The sequence below is a fragment of the Mesocricetus auratus genome, unplaced genomic scaffold, assembly GCF_017639785.1.
Source record: "Mesocricetus auratus isolate SY011 unplaced genomic scaffold, BCM_Maur_2.0 Super-Scaffold_4256, whole genome shotgun sequence".
NCBI lineage: Eukaryota > Metazoa > Chordata > Mammalia > Rodentia > Cricetidae > Mesocricetus > Mesocricetus auratus.
The window spans coordinates 97219778-97241162 of NW_024429182.1; the positions used below are offsets into that span (position 1 = coordinate 97219778).

The 21385-nt window shown below is 36.9% G+C and overlaps 1 protein-coding gene across 2 annotated transcripts in view; it reads right to left on the minus strand.

The window, feature by feature from the left end:
- Fchsd2 (FCH and double SH3 domains 2) overlaps positions 1 to 21385 on the minus strand; it is a 208542-nt gene that overhangs the window by 95093 nt on the left and 92064 nt on the right. For both annotated transcript variants that reach the window (XM_005074012.4, XM_005074013.4), the window contains exons 5-8: positions 15594 to 15738; positions 9674 to 9807; positions 4192 to 4246; positions 2445 to 2573 (exon numbers count right to left, since the gene is read on the minus strand). In XM_005074012.4, coding sequence (XP_005074069.1) covers positions 2445 to 2573; positions 4192 to 4246; positions 9674 to 9807; positions 15594 to 15738 — 463 coding nt within the window. The remainder of the gene's footprint in view (positions 1 to 2444; positions 2574 to 4191; positions 4247 to 9673; positions 9808 to 15593; positions 15739 to 21385) is intronic.

A 21385-nucleotide genomic window follows, 5' to 3' on the forward strand; every position in this document is an offset into this window, starting at 1 on the left:
TATAATGTCAATTTTAAAAGTATACACAGATTCAGGCTGAGCATAGCATCCCTGATTCAAACAGATGAAATCCAAGATACTCCAAATTCTGAAGCACTTCTGAGCCCATGCATTTCAAATAAAGGATATTCAATTTGTATTTATCATGTCTGATTTAACAGTGGATACATATAGGATATATGGAATTATGACTTTCAATTACAACCTACACTTACGTTCATCAAATACATTGTTTGAAATTGCAAATAGTACTCTCTAGAGAAACCATGTTAGAATTGGAGCTTGCTGTTGGTCTTTATAACTTTGTAGCATATGTAACACTTAGTTGGATCTAAAACAACTGAAGGTCTGGCTCTAATATTTGAGAGGGGATGTAAACAGAGTTCTTTTCTAACTCTCTGATTTCATTATTATAACTTGCATTATGAACACCAGCAGTTGTAACAGGACAGTTGGGATGAAAGGGGGATTTTGAGCAATAAACAAGAAAGAAAAAAATTGGAGTATGGTATATAGTCTAGTGATTTCCTGCAACATTTGTTTTTTCCTGGAGATCTCAGAAAATGTCCTGCCTCTACATTCAAAGAAAAAACTTGTAGTTTCTGGACAGAGTTGATCTCTTCACCAGAACTAGAAGGAAAAGAACACCCATGCCAGCTACAGCCCCACTCCTAGCTGTTGATCCCTTAGCAAACAATTCAACTCAGCAGTGTTTGCTGCACAGTCATAATAATCATACATCTGAGGCAAGTGTGATGGTGCATGCCTTTAATCCCAGTACTCAGAAGGCATAGGCAGGAAGATCTCTGATTTCATGGCCAGCCTAGTCTACAGATCAAGTTCTAGGATGGCCCGGGCTACACAGAGAAACCCTGTCTACAAACAAACAAACAAACAAATAAATCATATATATGAAAAGGGTATGTTGAAAAGACAAAAGAAAAGCAGTTTAATGTGATCTCTGTGAGTTCAAGGCAAGCCTGGTCTACAAGGAGAGTTCTAGGATAGGCTCCAAAACTACGTAGAAACACACTGTCTCAAAAAACAAAACAAAACAAAACAAAAAACTGGTTTAACGTTTGGGTTCTTAAGGAAAGAAAAGAAGAAAATGATACGCAACTGAAAGTGGGTAGTAGGCTAAAATGCTTTTCTCCTCTTCCACTCCCTTTCCTTTACAGCAAAAGAGAAAAATATAGGTAGTACAGCTAGAGAATGACCAAAATGGATTCTGGGGACACAACTATAGTCCATTATAGCTACATTTCACAGTAATATTCAAAGTAGATATATTTTCATATAACTACTAGATATTTTCTTTTGTTTACCCAATACATATCTCAAAACCATTACATATTGATGTACAACTTGAAGATAAATTTAAAAAAATTTTAAATCTAATTTTTTAAAAAAAATAGAAAGCATAGCTGATAGTTAAAACTACAATAAAGATTTCTGTTTGCTGAGTATGGTGACACATATCTTTAGTCCCAGCACTCGGGAGGCAGAGGCAGGTAGATCTATGAGTTTGAGGACAGCCTGGCCTACAGAGTAAGTCCAGGATAGCCAGGGCTATATAGTAAGACCTGTGTCAAAAAACCAAGCCAAACCAAACGGGGGCGAGGGGGGGAAAGAGCCAAGCGCTGGTGGGGCACATCTTTAATCCCAGCACTCAGGAGGCAGAGGCAGGCAGATCTCTGTGAGTTCAAGGCCAGCCTGGTCTACAGAGCGAGTTCCAGCACAGCCTTCAAAACTCCAAAACAATACAGAGAAACCCTGTCTCAAAAACCCAAAACAAACAAACAAACAAAAAACAAAAAAAGAAATTCAGTTTACTTAACAGATAGACTATAAAAATATATCTTTTGAAGAAATAATTATTTATGAAAGTATACTTTATAAAACTTACTTTTATAAAAATATTTTTCAGAAAATAAGAATATAACCAACCAAGCACCTATCATGAAACATCTGTGGTGGTTCAGAAGCTACTTAGAGGTTTTATACAGCTTCAATTATTTTATTGGTTCCACTGACACCAGTCAGGAAATAATTCAGAAGCAGTTCCCCAACCTGAGTTATTGCCCCATATCTTATATACCCATCTTCTATCTTGTACATCAATAGTTGCTAAAAATAATACAATACTTTTCTGTGATTTGGATTTAAACATTTTCTTTTTTTCATCTTGTGGTATCATGAATCAAACCCAGACCCTCATACACATGCCAGGTCATAGCTAAGCTTTAATGCCAGCCTTAAATAGTTTCTTATACTAAAAATCAGTTCAAAGTTACCAACTAAATCAACCAAACAACAGCAAGTACATTCCAATAAAATACAAAATAACTATAATACTATAACTCAATCCCTAATGCTCAATACCTAGTTCATGATGTGGTTTTATTCTTAATGAAGCAAAATTATCACAAATATAACTGCATTACCTTCATAATGTTAACTAAATCTGTTTGATAGTATCGGTCCTGATGTGCATTCGCTGCTGCTAGTGTAAGAAGATAATCATTCCTTGCGTGGGTAGCTTTGGAATTACACTCAGATCGCCGGGCTTTTAACTACAACACAGGAAAGGAAAACAAAAAATTAATGCAAAACTCGTATGAAAACTACTTGTAGGAGCATGGTAGCACATGTTTGTAAACTCAGCTCTTGGGAGGCTGAAGCAGGAAGATCTTGACTTGAAGGCTAAACTGGACTACATAAATGATACCCTGACAAGGAAGAATGGGATGGGTACTAGTAATTAGTACTGGTAATTAATAAAGGATATCCCACCAAGAATAAAGAACCAAGGAGAAAAAAATCTTATGTATATAAAAAGTATTAATCATTACTAAGAAACAAAGCATAAGTATATATGGAAGCATATTTTCAAATTATTTTTGCAAATTGCTTCTTTTAAAATTTCATATATGAGCATGGCATCTATGATTCTTGTGCCTCCCCAAGCTCCAACTCCTCCAGTGTCCCTTCCCAAATTCATGATCTCTTCTTTAATCATATGAATTTACATACAAACAAGTATGCATATATACATGTATATATGTGTAATATACAAACACACATGTATATATAACCAAATGAATACATTTAGCTTTATTTGTAAGTACCTGGGTCCAGGGCTTACCACCTTGCAACAGACAACTTATGTGGAAGCTTGTCCCTGGAAAAAAATGGATTCTCCCTCTCTTAGTAGCCACTGAAGACCTATAGCTCTTTAACTAAGGGTAAGAATATATGAAATTTCCCTTGTCTGTGTTGATGTCAACTGATATTGTCACTTTGTGCTAGTCTAGTTCAGGCAAATATACAGTTGAAAGCTCATAGGTACATATTCATGTATAGAAAACACTATGTAACAGTTAAAGTATCTTAATTATATAACATACTTCTGAAACTTTCTACAGAAACTCAAACTATTTTGCCCATTTTATCCAGGTATGAAAATAAATGGGTTTGAAATTAAATGCACTACTACTTTCCAAAGCACTGGTAAATCTAGTAGAGTTAGAAAATAGTTTTTAAGAACTACTTAAATTTTTTGTAACATTTATGTTTGTTGGAAGTATGTGTGCACATGCTATGCATGTTTGTTAGAAGATAATACACAAGAAGTAAGTTCTCATTTTCCCTTATGTAGGATCTGGGAATTGAACTCAGGTCATAACTTGGCTAAAGATGCCTTTACATACTGAGTTAACTTACTGTCCAAAAATGACTCCATGTGCCAGAAAAACTGCCTTCTGCCTGAGAGCCTCACAGGAAAGCCAACTCACCAGCATACTTACAGGTATTCTACAATTTGAAGGTCTGTATGAAAACTTACTTGCATTTGGTCCAGGAGACCTGCTAAGGGTCTCTGTCTGAGAGAAATACATTTGAGAACTTCCTAAAGTCTCTGCACGGTCTCTCTGAACTAAGAGATAAGGATATCTATGCAGGTAAGGATAGAAACCTATTCCTAAAATAGTCTTGAAAAGCAAGTTGTGTCCAAGGGTCAGCAGCTATGTGGAAAATTCCAAATACTGGAACAGAGAGTTCCTGCTTGGGTTATTGATCTTAAAATGCTTTTCCAAGGTAGAAATAACCCACCTCCATCCTTGATAGAGTCAATTGTTTACCTTAGAAGCTAAGAAGCTTTTCACTTATGATATATACTATTCAAAAACTCACCTTTACACTTGCTTTCTGTAAACTGATTCTTGATTGAAAAAGACTAAGTTTAGACCTATAATAAAAGTAGAAAAGCATATTTAAAAAGACTGTAGACTTTGTAGTGAAATTATCGTATAATTACTTAATTTTAAATGATCTTTTCAAGACACTGTTCTAAAACTGAGTTAAAAGTAGAAAACGATGATGGGTGGTGGTGGCGCACCTCTGTAATCTCAGCACTCTGGGAGGCAGAAGCAGGTGGATCTTTGTGAGTTTGAGGCCAGCCTGGCCTACAGAGCAAGTTCCAGGACAGCTAGGACTATTACACAGAGAAGCCCTGTCTTGAAAAAAACAAAACAAAACAACACCCCCCCCAAAAAAAACCAAAAACTAAAAAGAAAGAAAGGTTGAGAACCAAGAATGATGCTTATTTGCCTGTATCTGTATTTAATAAGCCAAAACATCATTAGAATGCAATCCACAGGCTCTGGAATACCTTGTCCCCAATAAGTTATTCATGTTTGCTTGCCACCCTGTGTTCCCCTTTACTTCTAGAGGTATTCTGAAGTTACTAAGAAGGCCCTTAGACTCTGCCTGATTGTTCTATTTAGTCATGTTCCACTCAGTATGAGTACCTTTTAATTTTGTGAAAGGAACCATAATATAACCATTAGCAGTAAAAATATATTGGCTTTTAAAAATATATTAAGACCATAGATAACTACACAGAAAAAAATCAACAGCCAAATGCTTAAGTGAATAAGCAAGATTCCCCAGACCAGTTTTCTGAAGCTGCAAAGTTTGTCTTGACTGCAGTGTCATGGTGATTGCCATGGGAGAATTCAACACATGTGCTGGCAGCTATGCCTCAATACTAAGTACAGTCTCAGACCACTTGGGATTGGAAAAAAAAGCAGTCAGTCTCTGCAGAGAAGCAAAGGCAGACTCTTAATTCTAACAAGACAGAAGACATCCAGGGACAAACATGTACTCTCCCTAACCCTTCTCCACTGTTGTTTTAAAAACAGGGTCTCCTGCAGGTGATTTAAGTTTGTGGCTGGAGACTTGCCTAGCAGTACAAAGCCTTAGGTACAATCAACAGCATTAAAACAAACAAACAAACAAACAAACAAACAAGATATTCCTGACTCTAGTTATTTCCTACCTTGTCATATTTATATCTCATGGGGTTTGTTTTTATTAACCAAATTTTTATTAGTTTTGATTCAGAAAGCAAAGGCCAAAGGATTTAAGTTAAGAAAGTGCCTGTTTAGAGTAAGAAAGACCATGTTTAAAACATTTTCAGTTCTCCTTTTCCTGTAAACATTATTCAAACAGGTTGCACTGTACCTGGATCTTCTAATACATGGTTTTAAGTTTCTGACTTCTGCTTCATTTGCTAATCTACACATATTCCTTGAGTAGTATTAGTGACAAAATAAGACAGCACACGGCATCTTTCTACCCAGATAGTTTGATGGGTAAAAGTGCACGCTGTCAAGTCTGAGATTTGATTCCCAGGACCCAAACAGTGAAAGTAGTAAACAGACTCTTTTGAGTTGTACTCTGACCGCCACATACACAGTGTGGCATGCCTGTGTCCATACACATGTGCACCCACACATTTACCTACACATAAGATAATTAAAAAAAAATTTTGAAGACATTATCTGGGGCTGAGGAGATGGTATAGTTGGTTAAATGCTTGCCATACACATATGAGGTCCTGAGTTCAAATACCAATCCTGTGGAAGCAGAGACAAGAGAATCCCTAGGGTTTGCTGACCAGGCAGCCTAGCTGAAATCAGTGAGTTCCAGGTTCAATGAGAGGCTCTGTCTGAAAAATTACTGTGGAGAGCAATTGAGAAGACACGTAAACCTATTTCTGGTCTCCTCAAAGACATGCATAGACATGCATGTGCACTTGTTTACACATGTACATACACATATAAAGAAGACAGTACCTATTCTCAAAGACATGTATTACAACAAGTAGACAGGATTTTTACAAATATACACTATAAAATGAAATATTCTATTTACTATTCCTTACCATCTACTTTTCAAATGTTCATGTTCTTTAGGTTTCCAAACATCTTCACATCTAATCATATATATGATCATATCCTTATAACTGACAACTGATGAGCAAATGACCCTCAAAGGAAGATTATCAGTCCTAAACTGTCATGCAGGAGCAAACATTTGACTATCAAATATGCCATGCCATGGTGTCTAATTGGCTCTTTAGGATCTACACCTCTAAAATGGAGTTCATTATCTCCTTCAATTGTATCCCTCTTCATTCTGTGACCTCTCCTACAGTGTCTATCACAATCTGGCAAATCATCTATCAATACTGTAGTCCAATCTTCATGTCCCCTTCCTGATATTCCCTTTTCAACTTAGAAAAATCACACTAAGCTTCAAGACTCTGCTCAAACATCACTTCCTCCCTTCCTTCCTTTTTTGTTCATTGATGTTTTTTGTCACAGAACCGGAGGTATAGACAGTTGCGAGCTGCCATGTGGATACTGGGAATCAAACACAGGTCCTCTGGAAAAGCATTCAGTGCTCTTAACTGCTAAGCCATTTCTCCAGCCCCCAAACATCATTGTTTCTAGAAAGGCTTCCTTTATCATTATAAAAAATTAACCTTCATCTTTTATGCTTTCATTAGTGTTTTCAGATTTTTTTTTTTTTTTTGGTTTTTCAAGACAGGGTTTCTCTGTAGCTTTGGAGGCTGTCCTGGAACTCACTTTGTAGACCAGGCTGGCCTCGAACTCACAGAGATACACCTGCCTCTGCCTCCCGAATGCTGGGATTAAAGGCGTGCGCCACCAACGCCCGGCTTCAGATTATTTCTATAATAGTTACTAAATGAGCGATTTTAGGCACTTTATTTCTTTTGAGTTTACTGTGAAAGAACAAATTCATAAAGTTACATTTAAATAAATACTCTCACTCTGGACTAATTTGAGGGCACAAAGCTTACTTTGTTGTACACATCTCTATACTCACAATACCCAAAATAAAGTACTAATTCAATGAACACTGAGTGAATGAATGAAGAAACTAGTTTTTTTTTTTTTAGTAAAATTAATTTCTAGAGAAGTTGCATACTGACCTAAAATGTCTTGCTTTGCGTTTCAGCCATGAAGGCAGCTCTGGGTGCCTCAGACCTCTCAGGAAGTCAGTCAATGTTTCTTTTTCACCCTTTGCATCATGGCACACCTGAGGTATTTACATAAACTCTACAAATCTAAGAAGTCTTAGGTCTAGACTTCACTAGAGGCTAAGAAATAAGTTCATAATGTTCTGAGAAGATTTTTCCCAATCTAAAAGTTTCAGGTCAAGATTAGAGAGACAGCTCAGCAGTTAAGAGCACTTACTTTTGGAGAGAACTGGTTTCAGTTCCCAGTAACCACATAGCAGCTGACAACTATTTGTAATCTCACTGTCTCTCTTATAACCCCCACAATAATAATAATAATAATAATAATAATAATAATAATAATAGTAATAATAGTAATGTAGTAATAGTCGTAGTAGTAAATTAAATAAAAAACCTCTTAGGTATTAGTGAGAAGATGGACTCAGTGAGATTCATAAAATAATTACATACTAAAAACAAAAAAGTGTAGAACAATAAAACCAAAAAATGAAATTTGGGAAATGTTAAATGTTTCTCTGTAACATTAAAAATGTGATGAGCATTCATTTATCATCATTTTGAACTAAATTAAATTTTAGGTGCCTACCAATTTTTTTTTTTTTTACTAAATGAAGTTGCTTAAATTTCTTGCAGATAAGAATATTAGAGTAAAACAATTGTCTTCAGGACATGAGGCATCTGCACTCATGAACTCAGAGAAGCCTGTATAAGACCCGCACAAGATCAAGTAAAAATTCTAGTGTAAAGGGGGAAGAGGCTCAAGAGTCCCAACATCTGATGAGCTTCTGGGGTGCGAAAACCAGTTTTCTTTAGGAATATCCCCCCTGGTAGTTGACCACACTCCAGTAAATAGACCGACATCCATAAATATATCAGCAGTATGCTGGACTCTGTGGGTTATTAACAACAACAAAAAGGACATGAAGTTGTGAGGGGATAAGAGGTTGACATGGACATGGGAAGAGCTAGGAGGAAGAAAGGGAAGGAATATAATAAAAATATATTGTACATGTATATATAATTCTAGAAAATTTAATAAAAATATTACACTTAAAATTTCTTGCATATTAAAAAATGCTAGATAACCATCCCTTATGCCAAGAAATACGGGAAAAGTGCAAAGCTGTTTGATTTCATGCCAAGGAGGTCTTCAGAATTCAGCTCGGCAGCACAGGTGGTGGTGGCATTAATGAGCTTTTCTCACCAATGCAAGAAATATCAAAAATGAGTTTCTTTCTGACAGATACTCTACAACTTGTGTTTAGGACAAGGAATTAGAAACAATTTCTCTCTCCCACCTTGTAAAACTAAATATTTTAATTCTTTCCACCCAGTAAAATCTGTTTATACAATGGCCCCACTGCTCTGTTCTAGGAGTTCAGAGGTCTGGAGCAGTAGAGAGCAGTGACCCCTTTCTACTTCTTTTATTTCCTGTGTACCAGATTTTTTCAGACAACCCACCTGAACAAGACTGCAAAGTTGGACCCCAGCCAATAGGAAAAAGACACTGCCACCACCTGAGTTAGTCTAAAAACCAAATATACTTCCTTTCTTGATGTGTTTGCATTTCCAAGCATAGATGCTATCAAGCTGTCATTGGAAAAGTCTCTACTTCGAGTGATTTATATCTCTTATAACTAATTGTAGTGCCTTCTTTAATGCATATACCTGAAAGTGAAATTAACAAGCATAGATGTAAATGTATATATACTAAATTTCATATAAAAAAAACAAAAAAATAGTGCTTCAGAAAAGCTTTTACATGGGTCCAGCCCTTGTTTACTTGATGTGCCCATGATCCCCCAATGACATGTGAGGTTCACAGAGGTTTTCCAATAGTTAGAAACAACATGATCAACCCCAGGTCTTGTCTTTTTTTTTTTTTTTTTTTTTTTTTTTTTTTTGGTTTTTCAAAACTGGGTTGACTGTGTAGCTCTGGCTGTCCTAAACTCACTCTATAAACCAGGCTGGCCTCAAACTCATAAAGATCCACCTGTAAAACATCAGTCTCTTAGACCCTGATTGTCAGACAGCATTGCAACTTTAAACTGTCAGTTAAGTTCTGAAGTCTGTAAATATGTGTATTTATTCTCTTTCCTTTTTAAAACTCAATTCAATTATCAAATATCCCTATTTTGCCATATTAAAATAGACAAAACTAGCTAATAGAAGAAAAAAATGTGATCTACAGCATAAAGTACATGGAGGTCAAATGAATCCAGCACAACCTAAGAGCAAATCTAGACCTTTTAAGAGAGAACACAGCATTGACAAAGATAACATTTATTTGCATAGCTGTTTTCTTAGAAGTGCTAAAATACCTACTTTGCTTCAATGTCAGCTTTCTCTCTTACTGCATGAGCCATCTGTTCAGTCTCAAAGTACTTCTTTTTGCCTTTTGCTAAATCTTTCACAGTTTCTTGTAATTCTGTCTGGATCTTTGTCAACTGGTCCACACACTGTAAAATACAAAAATGCAATTATTAAAATTTTATTTCTTAGGCATACAGAAAATGAGTTTGTCCTAAGGACTGTGCAATATGCTTTCAGGTTGGAAACTCAGAATAAAGAAACAGCAATTTATTGTCCTTGAGTTACAAATTAAAATCTGGAGAACAGCTGGTACTTCTATCTCAAGTACTGTACCAAATAGTGTTACAGTTTGCCTACCCATCATTCTTTGTAAACAACCCCAATGCTGTTACTGAGATTAGGGTAAGGCTAGGAAAAGCAACTATGAAAAGACATGCTGCTGCAAATATCTTGACAATAAAATCAAAAGAATAAAGCAATTTTGTATTTTTTCATGATCTTAATAAAAGTCTATTTTAAGTATTAAGATTAAAGGAGTTAAGATTACTACAAAATCTACTATGGGAGCTATAGAGATAACTCAGTGATTAAAAACATGTATTACTTTTGTACAGGACCCTAGTTTGATTTCCAGCATAGGAAGTGCACAGCTCACAACCACCTATAACTCCAGCTCCAGGGAATCCAACATCCTCTTCAGGCATCTGCAGGTACCTGCTGTACTCATGTGCATATCCTGACATAGATATAAATGATTTAAAAAAATACTTTTTTAAAGAATGAAGTGTACTATGTAAAGGACTTGTACACATTTTTCTACAAATGTTTAAATATTGAACTTGAAATATTTTTATCAATTATATCAAGTCAGAACATATTCACATTCCTGTTTTGCTATTTACTATCTAAATCTTTTAAATATTTTGGCTTCATTTTCATCACTTATAAAATGCAATATATTCCAATGCATGTTGTTACAGAAACCAATTGGGACTATATTAGAAATGGTGGCAGTTTGTAATCTCTAAGATGCTAGAAAAATATGAGTCTCAATTGATTCTTTATGTATGTATGTGTGGTGTTAAAGGAGTCCAAACTGAGGGCTTTGAAAGCTAAATACATGTTTTACCACTGATCTACTTTTACAATTATTTCAAGGATGGTAAGTATATTCTAAAATAAAGATTAAGACGTGGGTAAGTAGAAGAATAGCAAAAAGATTTAGGTTACTATTGCTCTTGTTTTGACTTATAGGCAAATGTCAGCATGTAATAAAAAATTATCTGGGCAGGATGTGGTAGCACATTCCTATAATCCCAACAACTGGGATGTGGAGAGAGGAGGAGAATCAGGAGTTCAAAGTCAGCCTCAGCTGCACAGTGAGTTTCAGGTTAGCCTGAACTGTCTCAACAAAACAAAACAAAAACAACAATAACATAAAGCACCTGAAGTCATGAATACACACACACATACACATATGTATGTATATAATTTGGGGGTGGGGGTTTTGAGACAGGATTTCTGTGTAACCCTGGCTGTTCTGTAGACCAGACTGTCCTCAAACTCAGAGATCTTCCTCTGCCTCTGCCTCTCAAGTGCTGAGATTAATGGCTTGCACTACCACTACCCAGCTATAATTTCTAATAATTGCAATGTGTCTGTGTTTATCTCTAAGTACTACTTTTTAAACCAGACAAAATAGAGAAAATGTTAATAAGAACATGAGCTTAAGTTTTTTATTAGATTTAATTATTTTGTTTTATGTGTGCCTATATGTATGTGCACCTTGGGCATGCTTACTGCCCTATGGACGTCAGATCCCCCTGGAACTGGAAGTTACAGATGATTGTGAACCACTATGTAGGGGCTAGGAATCAAACCCAGATCCTTTACAAGAGTAGCAAGTGCTCTTAACCACTGAGCAAACTATCCAGCTAACAGAACATGAACTTTAAAAGGTTATAGAGAAGCTGGCATGTTGCTGCATGCCTGCAATCTCTGCAGTTGGAGTCTGAGGCAGGACAACTGTCACAAAAATCAAGGCTAGCCTGGTTAATAGTTCCAAGCCAGCTAGAGGTATAAAACAAGATCTTGTCACAAACCAAAAGATAAAAATAGAATTTAAAATGCTGCAGAGAGAGTATTTTGAGTAAAAATTAGTTCTGAGAGTGAGAGAACAACCTGGATGAGTCTACCTCCTCACAGTCAGGTAAGTATGTAAGTTGGCAAAGCACATACAGATAATGTGACTGGGAGACCTGGAAGAAAGGGTGCATACCCAGATGAGCTTTCCATCTGGCTTTTCTCTCCACTTACAGCAGTTACTAAGTCATGGCACAAATACAATAATTAGGGCTGGTTAGGTAGCTCAGTGGGTAATCCAAGCTGATGGCATAAATTTGGTTCCTGGGACCCATATGAAGGAGGGAATGGACTTCCATATGTGCTCTCTCTCTCTCTCTCACACACACACACACATGTATATGTATATAAGTATTCATATATATAGTATATATTTCAACATTTTAAAAAGGCTATAAACAGACATTGGTATTACTTCTCTACCCTGTAGAGAAAACTTGCCCAAAGAGCAGGAACTTATAAAGCAAAGACCTAAAAAGAAAGGCACTGTAGAGGAGCAAGTAAGTCCAAAAAAAACCTAATCTAATTTCCCTGTATTAGCTGACTTCTAAAAAGGGTGTGTAGGAAGAAACACCAAGAAATCTAGTAAACAGTAGCTGAGGGACCAAGTGCTCAGCAGAGATCAGAGGGTCAGAGCAGCCACATGTTCTGAGAGGACAAGGGGTACAGTAAAAATCTTGTCAGCAGAAAAAGCACAGTTTCAATTAAGACCAGTTTCAATTAAGACAATTTTACTTATTGTTTAAGTAAAATAAAACAAGCCTGAAAAAGTCCCAAACCAGACCCCAGTGGAACAAGGGCTAGAATTCTGCCAGTCTGTCAAACTCCATTCTCTTTGGCAGAGATATCCCAGACCTGCCAAAGTTTTTATTCATAGTATCCAGTACACAGTAGGCCCAAATTACTGAGTTTGATTCCTGGGACCCACATGATGGAAACCAAGAAGAGATGTCCAATAATAAAGTGACCAGTATGACTCATATAATAGAATTATGATTAATATGTTTAACAGAATAAAATAAAAGATCAGAATATGGCTCAGTGATAGAAAGCTTTTCTAGCTCTGTGTTCAACCTGCAGTATTACAAAAAAAAAAAGAAAAAAGAAAAAAGGTATAAAATACTTAAAGAAGAAAACACAGAATAAAAGAAAAACGTAAAAACATTATACCTGAAACATAACGTCTATTTTTTAAGTGAGTCAAAAGTTGTAGAACTGAAAACTACATTAATATTTATTTAAGGCCAGGTGGTGGTAACACATGCCTTTCATCCTAGCCCTCAGGAGAGGCAGGCAGATCTCTTTGAGCTGAAGGCCAGCCTGGTCCACAAAGCGAGTTCCAGGTCAGCCAGGACTATTACAAACAGAAACCCTGTCTCAAAAACCGAAAAAGCACAAAGAAAAGGAAACCGTTGGTGGTGGCTGAATACTTTGTTCATTATGTTTCCTTTGAAAGTGATCATCTTTGGTGAAGACAAGCAACAGGCATTCTTACATAAGTGTATTAAGGCCAAATGATATTAGATGAGTACTCTAGAAAAATAAAAAATTTATATGCACACACACAAATATTTAATATTGACTCTGGGCTACTGAAATCATTTTTGCCTACAGAATGATTTTTTTTAAGTTTCTGAGGATCCAAATAAAATTAAAATCAAACAATGTAAGACTCCAGAAAAGCTACCACCTTAAATAACTACTATTTTCTAAGAATTAGCAATTTCTAATAAAGAACTTTATCAGATATCATGGTAACTTAATTGGCCCCCAAAAGGACACAATTTAAACATCTAATTCCCATCTCACCCTTCAGGACCTAATGTAGTTTTATTTCAGGCTAAAGAGAAAAAACAAAAACAAAAAAAACAACAAAACTAGCCAGACTGAGAAAATGTGAGAGGCTCTGACAATCCAGGGAAACAGACTTGGGTTTTGTGGGAGGACAACCTGTGTTTACATCTCAGTCTCACTATTTCCAGACTCAGGCTTTTAATCCCATTAGTCTTAGTTTCTCATCAATAATACAGATGTTAAAATAATATAACTACCTCAACAGGTGACATTTACAAATTAAGTCAAGAGCAACAAAGCATAGCTCTGACACATAGCAAACTTTTCATAAAAATGATATTCAACAGTGACGTTTTCCTATCAATTTTAATTAAATCAAAGAAACAAGTCCTTTGAAAATGTTTTCATGTGTATATAATTAACCTTTTTGAGGGGGTGACAAGTATTTTTTGTATGTGCTAGGTTGGCCTTGAACTGACTTTGTAACCTAACCCAGGCAGACCTCAAATTTGCATTGTTCCTGACTTGGCCTTCTGAATATCAGGGATTATAGGTATATAACACCACATCCAGCTATTCTTAAACTTTTTTGGGGGGTGAGGGGTGCAAGGGGTGAGTCTCAATCTCACTCTGTAGCCTTGGCTGGCCTGGAACTCGTTATATATATACCAGGATAGCCTCAAATGTAAAGATCCACATGCCTGTGTCTCCTAAGTGCTGCTATTAAAGGCATGTACCACCACTCCCAGCTACACTAGGGTTTTAAAAATTAAAAACTAGTGTATTTGACAAAATGTGTCAATTTCTTTCTTTCAAGTTTCCAAAAATGGCCCAACTTGAAATTAAGACTAATCAATACAAACTTTTTCAAGATTTAGTGGAATTAAGAATGTTAAGTACTTTAACATACATCAAACTAATATTGTATAACTGTGTAGATATATTTACTTGAGCAATTCAAGTGGTCTCACTCTGTAGCCCTGGATGCTCTACAACTTACTATGTAGACCAGGTTGGCCTGGAACTAACAGAAATCTGTTTTGTCTCTACCTCCCAAGTACTGAAATTAAAAGTGAGGACATGCTAGCTCAGTCAGTAAAGCATGGGATTCTTAATACCAGGGCCGTGGGTTCGTGCCCCACGTTGGGTGACAAATGTTGTAGATCAGGTGAGGCTTCACAAGGGTCTGTGGAAAAAAGACACTAGGGCACCTTAAGGATGATTTTAGCCTTCCCAGACTCAACCTACCTCTGACTGAAATACTTTCCCTTAGCCCTGGGTTTATTTATTGTTATCCAATTTACACCTTTAGCAAGTTAATTTCCATATCCCAAAACATCTTATTCAAGCTTCTCAAAGTGACAATGCCAAGTGCTTCGGCAAGGAATACCAAGGTGTGCTGGATTTTTCCCAAACAAGTTTTCGCAGGCTTTACAACTTTGGGAAATCTCAGACACGATTTATGTACTTCAAACAGAAGGCACTGAAGAGAAAAGGCTTATGGCTAGGCACTAACACTCCAGAATCAAGCCAGCTGCAGCTCTGTAGGGGTTCTCTTTACATGTACCACCAACCCTGACATAAGTGGTACCTGGCATAAGTGATATTCCTAAACAGCATTTATTTCAAAATTTTAGATTATACTCACCTTTATCAGCTAACAAAACATTTAAGTTAAAAAGCAAATAATATTGGATGGGAGTGGCTCTTGCCTTTAATTTCAGCATTCGGGAAGCAGACGTAGGTGAATCTCTGAGTTCAAGGCCAGCCTGGTCTATAATCAAGTTCCAGGACAGCCAGGGCTACACAGAGAAACCTTGTCTTGAAAATCAAAACAAAGAAACAAACAAAAAAGGCACACGTTGAAAAATCCTGGTAAAAATGCTACCCAGTGAACACATTTTTTAAAGCTCTAAGTTTTAAACACAATTATAACATATTACTGATTATAAGTATTAAAATACATATAACAGAAGAAAGAAAATAGAAACAATACCCGTTTTAGTTGCTGTTCTTTTAAGCTTCTTACTGTCCTTGCAGGTTCAGAAATGAAATTTTTATAGTTTTCACATATATTGATCCGAGACTGGGCTACCTGCATTGTTCCCTCAAGAAAAGATTTCCAAACCGGATACATACTCCTAAATTCAAAGAAGGACAGAAAAGTATTAGGCAGGGAAAATAAGGGGGGGGGGAATTAGCTAGATTTTGGTCACTAGCAATGATAGATCTTATTCATTACTGTAAATTTATCTTATGCTGTCTTGTATGTAATATTTTAGCACATGTGCACTGAATACAGTATTTCTATACAGCTCAAGGGTAGGGAATTTTATTATTAATAATGGAGTAAAAAGAATACAAACGTTGTAACTTGAGACAAGAAAACTATAAAATAAATGAGTAATATGAACTTTCAACGTTATAATCAATTTGTATTACTTCATTATGGGTAGTTTCCTATTTTACAGGTAAGGAGAGTAAGGTTCACTCTTAAGAGAATAACTAGGTCACTCAAGAGTATGATAGCACTAAAATAAAGATGAAGGCTAGATACTTCTAAAGCATATTCTCTTTCAACTACATTGTCTTATGTAAACCTACTCAGTTGGAAAAACCACATCAAAAACAAAACCACTATGTGCTTGAGATGTCTAATTTGTCTAAAAAGGAAAGCAACGGTGCTCTACATCTGTCCCTGCGGTAGCATGCCTGGCCAGAATCACACTGTGCTCTGGAGGTGCTCCAAGAAAATCCCATACCTTGCCTGATACTGTGCTGAGAACCTCTTGGTGAAGTCAAAGAATTATTCATCTTTTACTTTTTCTAGCCAACTTCCTTTTCAAACCATTTTTTCCTAACTTACCAAAAGCTTCAGTCAGTTGTAAAATTTCCTTCTATTATATTTTATAACTTGTAAGAATGAATGGCACTTAGATTTTTAAACAAGAAATACTGAAACTAATTGATAGATTTTAATTTTATTTTATGAACTTCCTTCATATTTAAAAGATTTTTCTACTACAATGATAGGACTATACAATACATACAATATAAACTGGCCAGGCGTTGGTGGCGCACGCCTTTAATCCCAGCACTCAGGAGGGGGAGGCAGGCGGATCTCTGTGAGTTCGAGGCCAGCCTGGTCTACAAGAGTGAGTTCCAGGACAGGCTCCAAAACAATACAGAGAAACCCTGTCTCAAAAAAAAAATAAAATAAAATATAACCTGATGATATTACTAAGGTAGAAAAAGGCCGGGCGTTGGTGGCTCGCGCCTTTAATCCCAGCACTCGGGAAGGGGAGGCAGGCGGATAGTGGCATCGTGTGTAAGAAATGAATGAATGAAATGTATGTCATTTGAAATGCAGAATAAAGAGAGATCTTTTCACTAAAACCATTTTTTAAATTACTACATTTCCAGCAGTAAACATATCCTGGATAATGAGGTCCCTGTTTATAAGGCATAGAATTCAGATACCAGTCAAACACTTGGGTTTAAGTTTTAGATTTGTCTGTTTGCTGTTTTGAGACAAGGTCTCATGCTATAGCTCTGTCTGGCCCAAATTTCACTATGAAGTTCAACCCAACCATGAACTGGAATTAGAAAAATGCACCACCATGCCTGGCTCAAGTTCAAGTTTAAGCAACACAGTCATGTAGCACACCTCACATAATTTTACTGCCCCAACTTACCAAGATTCCAAGACATTACTCTCATTGGTTCACTCTGCCTCACTAGCTACTCTTTGTCTTTTGCTGGTTCCTCTTTAACTTCCAGCCCAATAAATGCTGGAGTGTTCCAGAGTCTATCCACAGTTTCTCTTGATATTAATTCATTCAGGCTCCTGCTTTAAATACCATCACTATGCTGACAATTCCTGAACTTTTAAGTCCTTTCCACACAGCTTCCCTAAACTTCAACTACTGATTAAACATACATTGGATACTTATAAGCACTGTATAGCTAACATATCCAAGAACAAATTCTTGATTTTCCTAGACTCAGTTCTGGCAATCTATTTAATCTCATAAGTGGTTACTGAAACACTGGCTCTTTTTTTCCTCTCACATCAAGGAATCTTGTTTGCTTGAACTTACAAAACAGACTCTGATTAATAATGATCTCCAGCATTGTCCCCATCTGTTTTAAGCCACTATCATCGTGTACCTGGATTAATGTAAAAGTCTCCTAAACGACCTCTGCCTGTGTCATGTCCCTACAATACATAGTGACTACTTCAATCTAAATATCATAAAACTGAGCAATTTAATACTGTCAGGTGGTATCAGTATCAACTTCCTTATTATGGTACTATACAATAGTGATACATAGGATATTGCCACCGAGGGGCTTGCAAAGAATGTGAGTGTTCTTTATATTATTGGTGGGGTGTTAAATTACATTTACACATTGGAGTATTGCTCAGCTTCTTGAGTTTACTGTTAAAAAATGGCACTTGCCATTTAAAAAATGACATGAAATTTACAGGTAAATGGATGGACTAGAAAAAAATCATCCCAAGAGAGGTAACCCAGACCCAGAAATATAAATATGGTATGTATTCACTTATAAAGTAACATTGGCAGTTAAATAAATGATAACCAAACTACAATCCATAGACCCATACAGGTTATGTAAAGAGGAGGTGTCTAGAGAAGAATCAGGAATTTACCTGGGAGGGGGAAATAGAATAGATTTTATGGGTGAACTGGGGGCAGGGAAGAAGATAGGGTGGAAGGAGGGGGTATGGGGAGAGACAGTTGGAATATGGGGGCACCTGGGGAATTGTGTGGAAACCTAGTACAGTGGAAAATTCCTAGAATCTATAAAGGTAATTTGAATGAGGACTCCTAGTAATGGGGGATATGGAGTCTCAACTGGCCATCTCTTGTAACCAGGCGAGGCTTCCGGTGGTGGGACTAGGTTGCAACTGAGTTGTTGGCCAAAGGGATTCCATGAAAATCCCCAAACAATCCAGGTTGTTGGTAAAACAAAAGGTTGCTCTCTACAAACTGACAGTAGGGTCCCATCACCAATGTCAATACCCACACAATTCATTGAAGATGGAGCTCTCATCCCTATGTTCTAGTCTCTTTGGTGCAGGAAGGTACTATATAGGCTACTGAAAGAGAAACATGTACAAACCCAGCTGCAAAACCTTTGACCTACAATCTGTCCTGCCTGCAAAATATGCTAGGGTGAATGCGTTACAGAACTTGTGGGAATAGCCAACCAATGTCTAATTTGACTTAAGGTCTACTCCAAAAAGAAGGAACCCATACTCAACATTGCTTAGGTAACCAAAAATCAGAACTAGGGTAAAACCAAACACTACTGGTGTTAAAAAAAAGTTTAATACAATGATTCCTAATGATATTCTGCTATAATCATGTATCAGTTCCTTATCCAGTCAACATCAGAGAGGCTTCCTCTGGCAATGGATGAGAACAGACAGAGAGAGCCACAGGCAGACATGTGGAGAGAGTCAAAATGGGAGGGTTCCATCAAATCCCTCTCCTCAGAGCTCAGAAAAGGAGGGAGAAAGATTACAAGAGCTAGAGGAGATAGAGGACACCAGGAAAACAAGGCCATCTAAATGAACTTAGCAAGACACATATAAACTCACAGAGACTGAAGCAGCAAGCACAGGGTCTACATGGGTCTACAACCAGGTCCTCTGCATACATATTATAGCTGTTAGCTTAGTATTTTTATGGGACTCCTAATTGTGAGATCGAGTGGGTCTCTGACTCTTGTACCTGCTCTTGGAACTCTTACTCCTGATGGATTGCTATGTCCAACTTCAATGAAAAAGCTTTGACTTAATCTTATATTTTATTGTCATGTTTGGTTGTTTTCTCTTAGAGCCTGTTCTTTTCTAGTGAGAGACAGAAAGGGAGTGGATCTGGAGGGGAGGGGCGGTAGTAAGGGAGGAGTAGAGGAAGGGAAAATTACAATCAGGATATATTGTATGAGAAAAAGCTATTTTCAATAAAAGAAAAATTTAATTAAATAGAAAAACTTAATAAACAAAACCACTGATCTTCCCAATGTCTAGAAATCTAATCTCCTACACATGGTAAATTCACAAGATTAACTTACACAGTAAGGGATAATAATGAGTGGTGTTTTGACATGTAAATCTTCATGTATTACTGTTCCTGACAGGGGAAAAGGAGACTATCCTAAGTCAAGAGAGAAGACCAACTTGCAGCCTGCCCAACCAACTCAGCTACCACCCAGACACACACCAAGGCTTGAGTTGGCACTCCCCAACATCTATCCCATCTGTGGCCTGCTGGAGCACACAAAGGGACGGATCCTACAGAACCATATCGGCAGGATCTCCATGACTCAGGCAGCAGCAGGATATCTGAGAGGAGTTTTGCTGAGGGTTCAGCATTGATGGTGTACCAGAAGCCAGAGGTTTTTAACCTGACCAACAACACAATACACAATGAACATTTGCAAGTAAAGCTGTTTAGACAAAAAGTGTATACTGCATGGTACACAGCAGCTCCCAGAGCCACTAAGATGAACGATGAAGCGATAGAGACAGGAAAGACAGAGGATCAAAGTGGTTTTTGTTTGGTTTTTAATTAATAATCTTATTTATATTTATATTATTTTTTTAGGTTTTTTGGGGGGACAGGACACTACAAGGGTAAAGAGTGGGTAAGGAGGGACATGAAATTCCAAAAGAATCAATAAAAAATGCTAATAAAAAAATGAAGAAGAACTGCAGCAAAACTGAAGCTGAGGCACTCCAGAGTTAGAGAACCAAACACAGAAGGAAAAACTGCTGCAGATTAAGACACAGGGAATTTGCAACAGGCTTCTTCATGGCTTTTGAATATGGTAAGTAGAAATTTAAATTCCTTCTGTTGGCAACGATAAAAACAAAAGATTTCTAAGCAGCTGAGTAGTGGAAGGCCTATTTTACAAAGACATGAAGACAGTCATGATGAAAAGGTAAAGACAGTTTACTGCTGCACTGTAGCAAATGGAATTGTGAAAGGGAGCAATCATGGACAGAGAGGAGCAGCTACTTAGTATTCCAGAAAAGAGAAGATGAACTCTAGAGAAGTGAAAGACATCTGAGCTTTTGTTTTCTAGGCTGAAACATATTTTCTAATAAAAATATTAGTGCCAGTTTACAGGCAATTTGTTTTATCTGGGTGTTTTGTCTGTATGTCTGTCTGCACATAAGAGGAGGGCATCGGATCCCAAGGGACTTCTACTATAGACAGCTGTGAACTGACATGTGGGTGCTAGGAATTGAACCCAAGACCTCTGGAAGAGCAGCCAGTGCTTATAACAACTAAGGCATCTCTCAAGCCCCTACAGAAAATATTTAAAACCAGGGTTGGTGAGGGAAATCTCTAGAAAGCTGGGGGGGGGGACTTGGAGGAGCACTGACAGTGAAAGCATAGAAAACCTACCTGCAAAAACTACAAAGGATACCCCCAAAGATAATATTACAAAAGTCTAGTTTTCAGGTCAATAGTTCATACATCATCAGATTGGCAAATTACATAAAGGACCAATCAGACATACTGAAGATAATGAAAGATTCGTCTAATAGAAAAGAGTAATTACAAATAACATTTGAAGAAACATAAAAATATATTGATAAAGAATTTATGGGAAAAATACTTAAGGCATCCAATGAATAAGTGAATCATTTTTATTTTTGTATTATAAGAATAGCAGCTAGCATTTAATAAATGTTTATGAAATGTCAGGTAAAAAAAGAATGTATGGGGGACAATTTCTAATATCAAC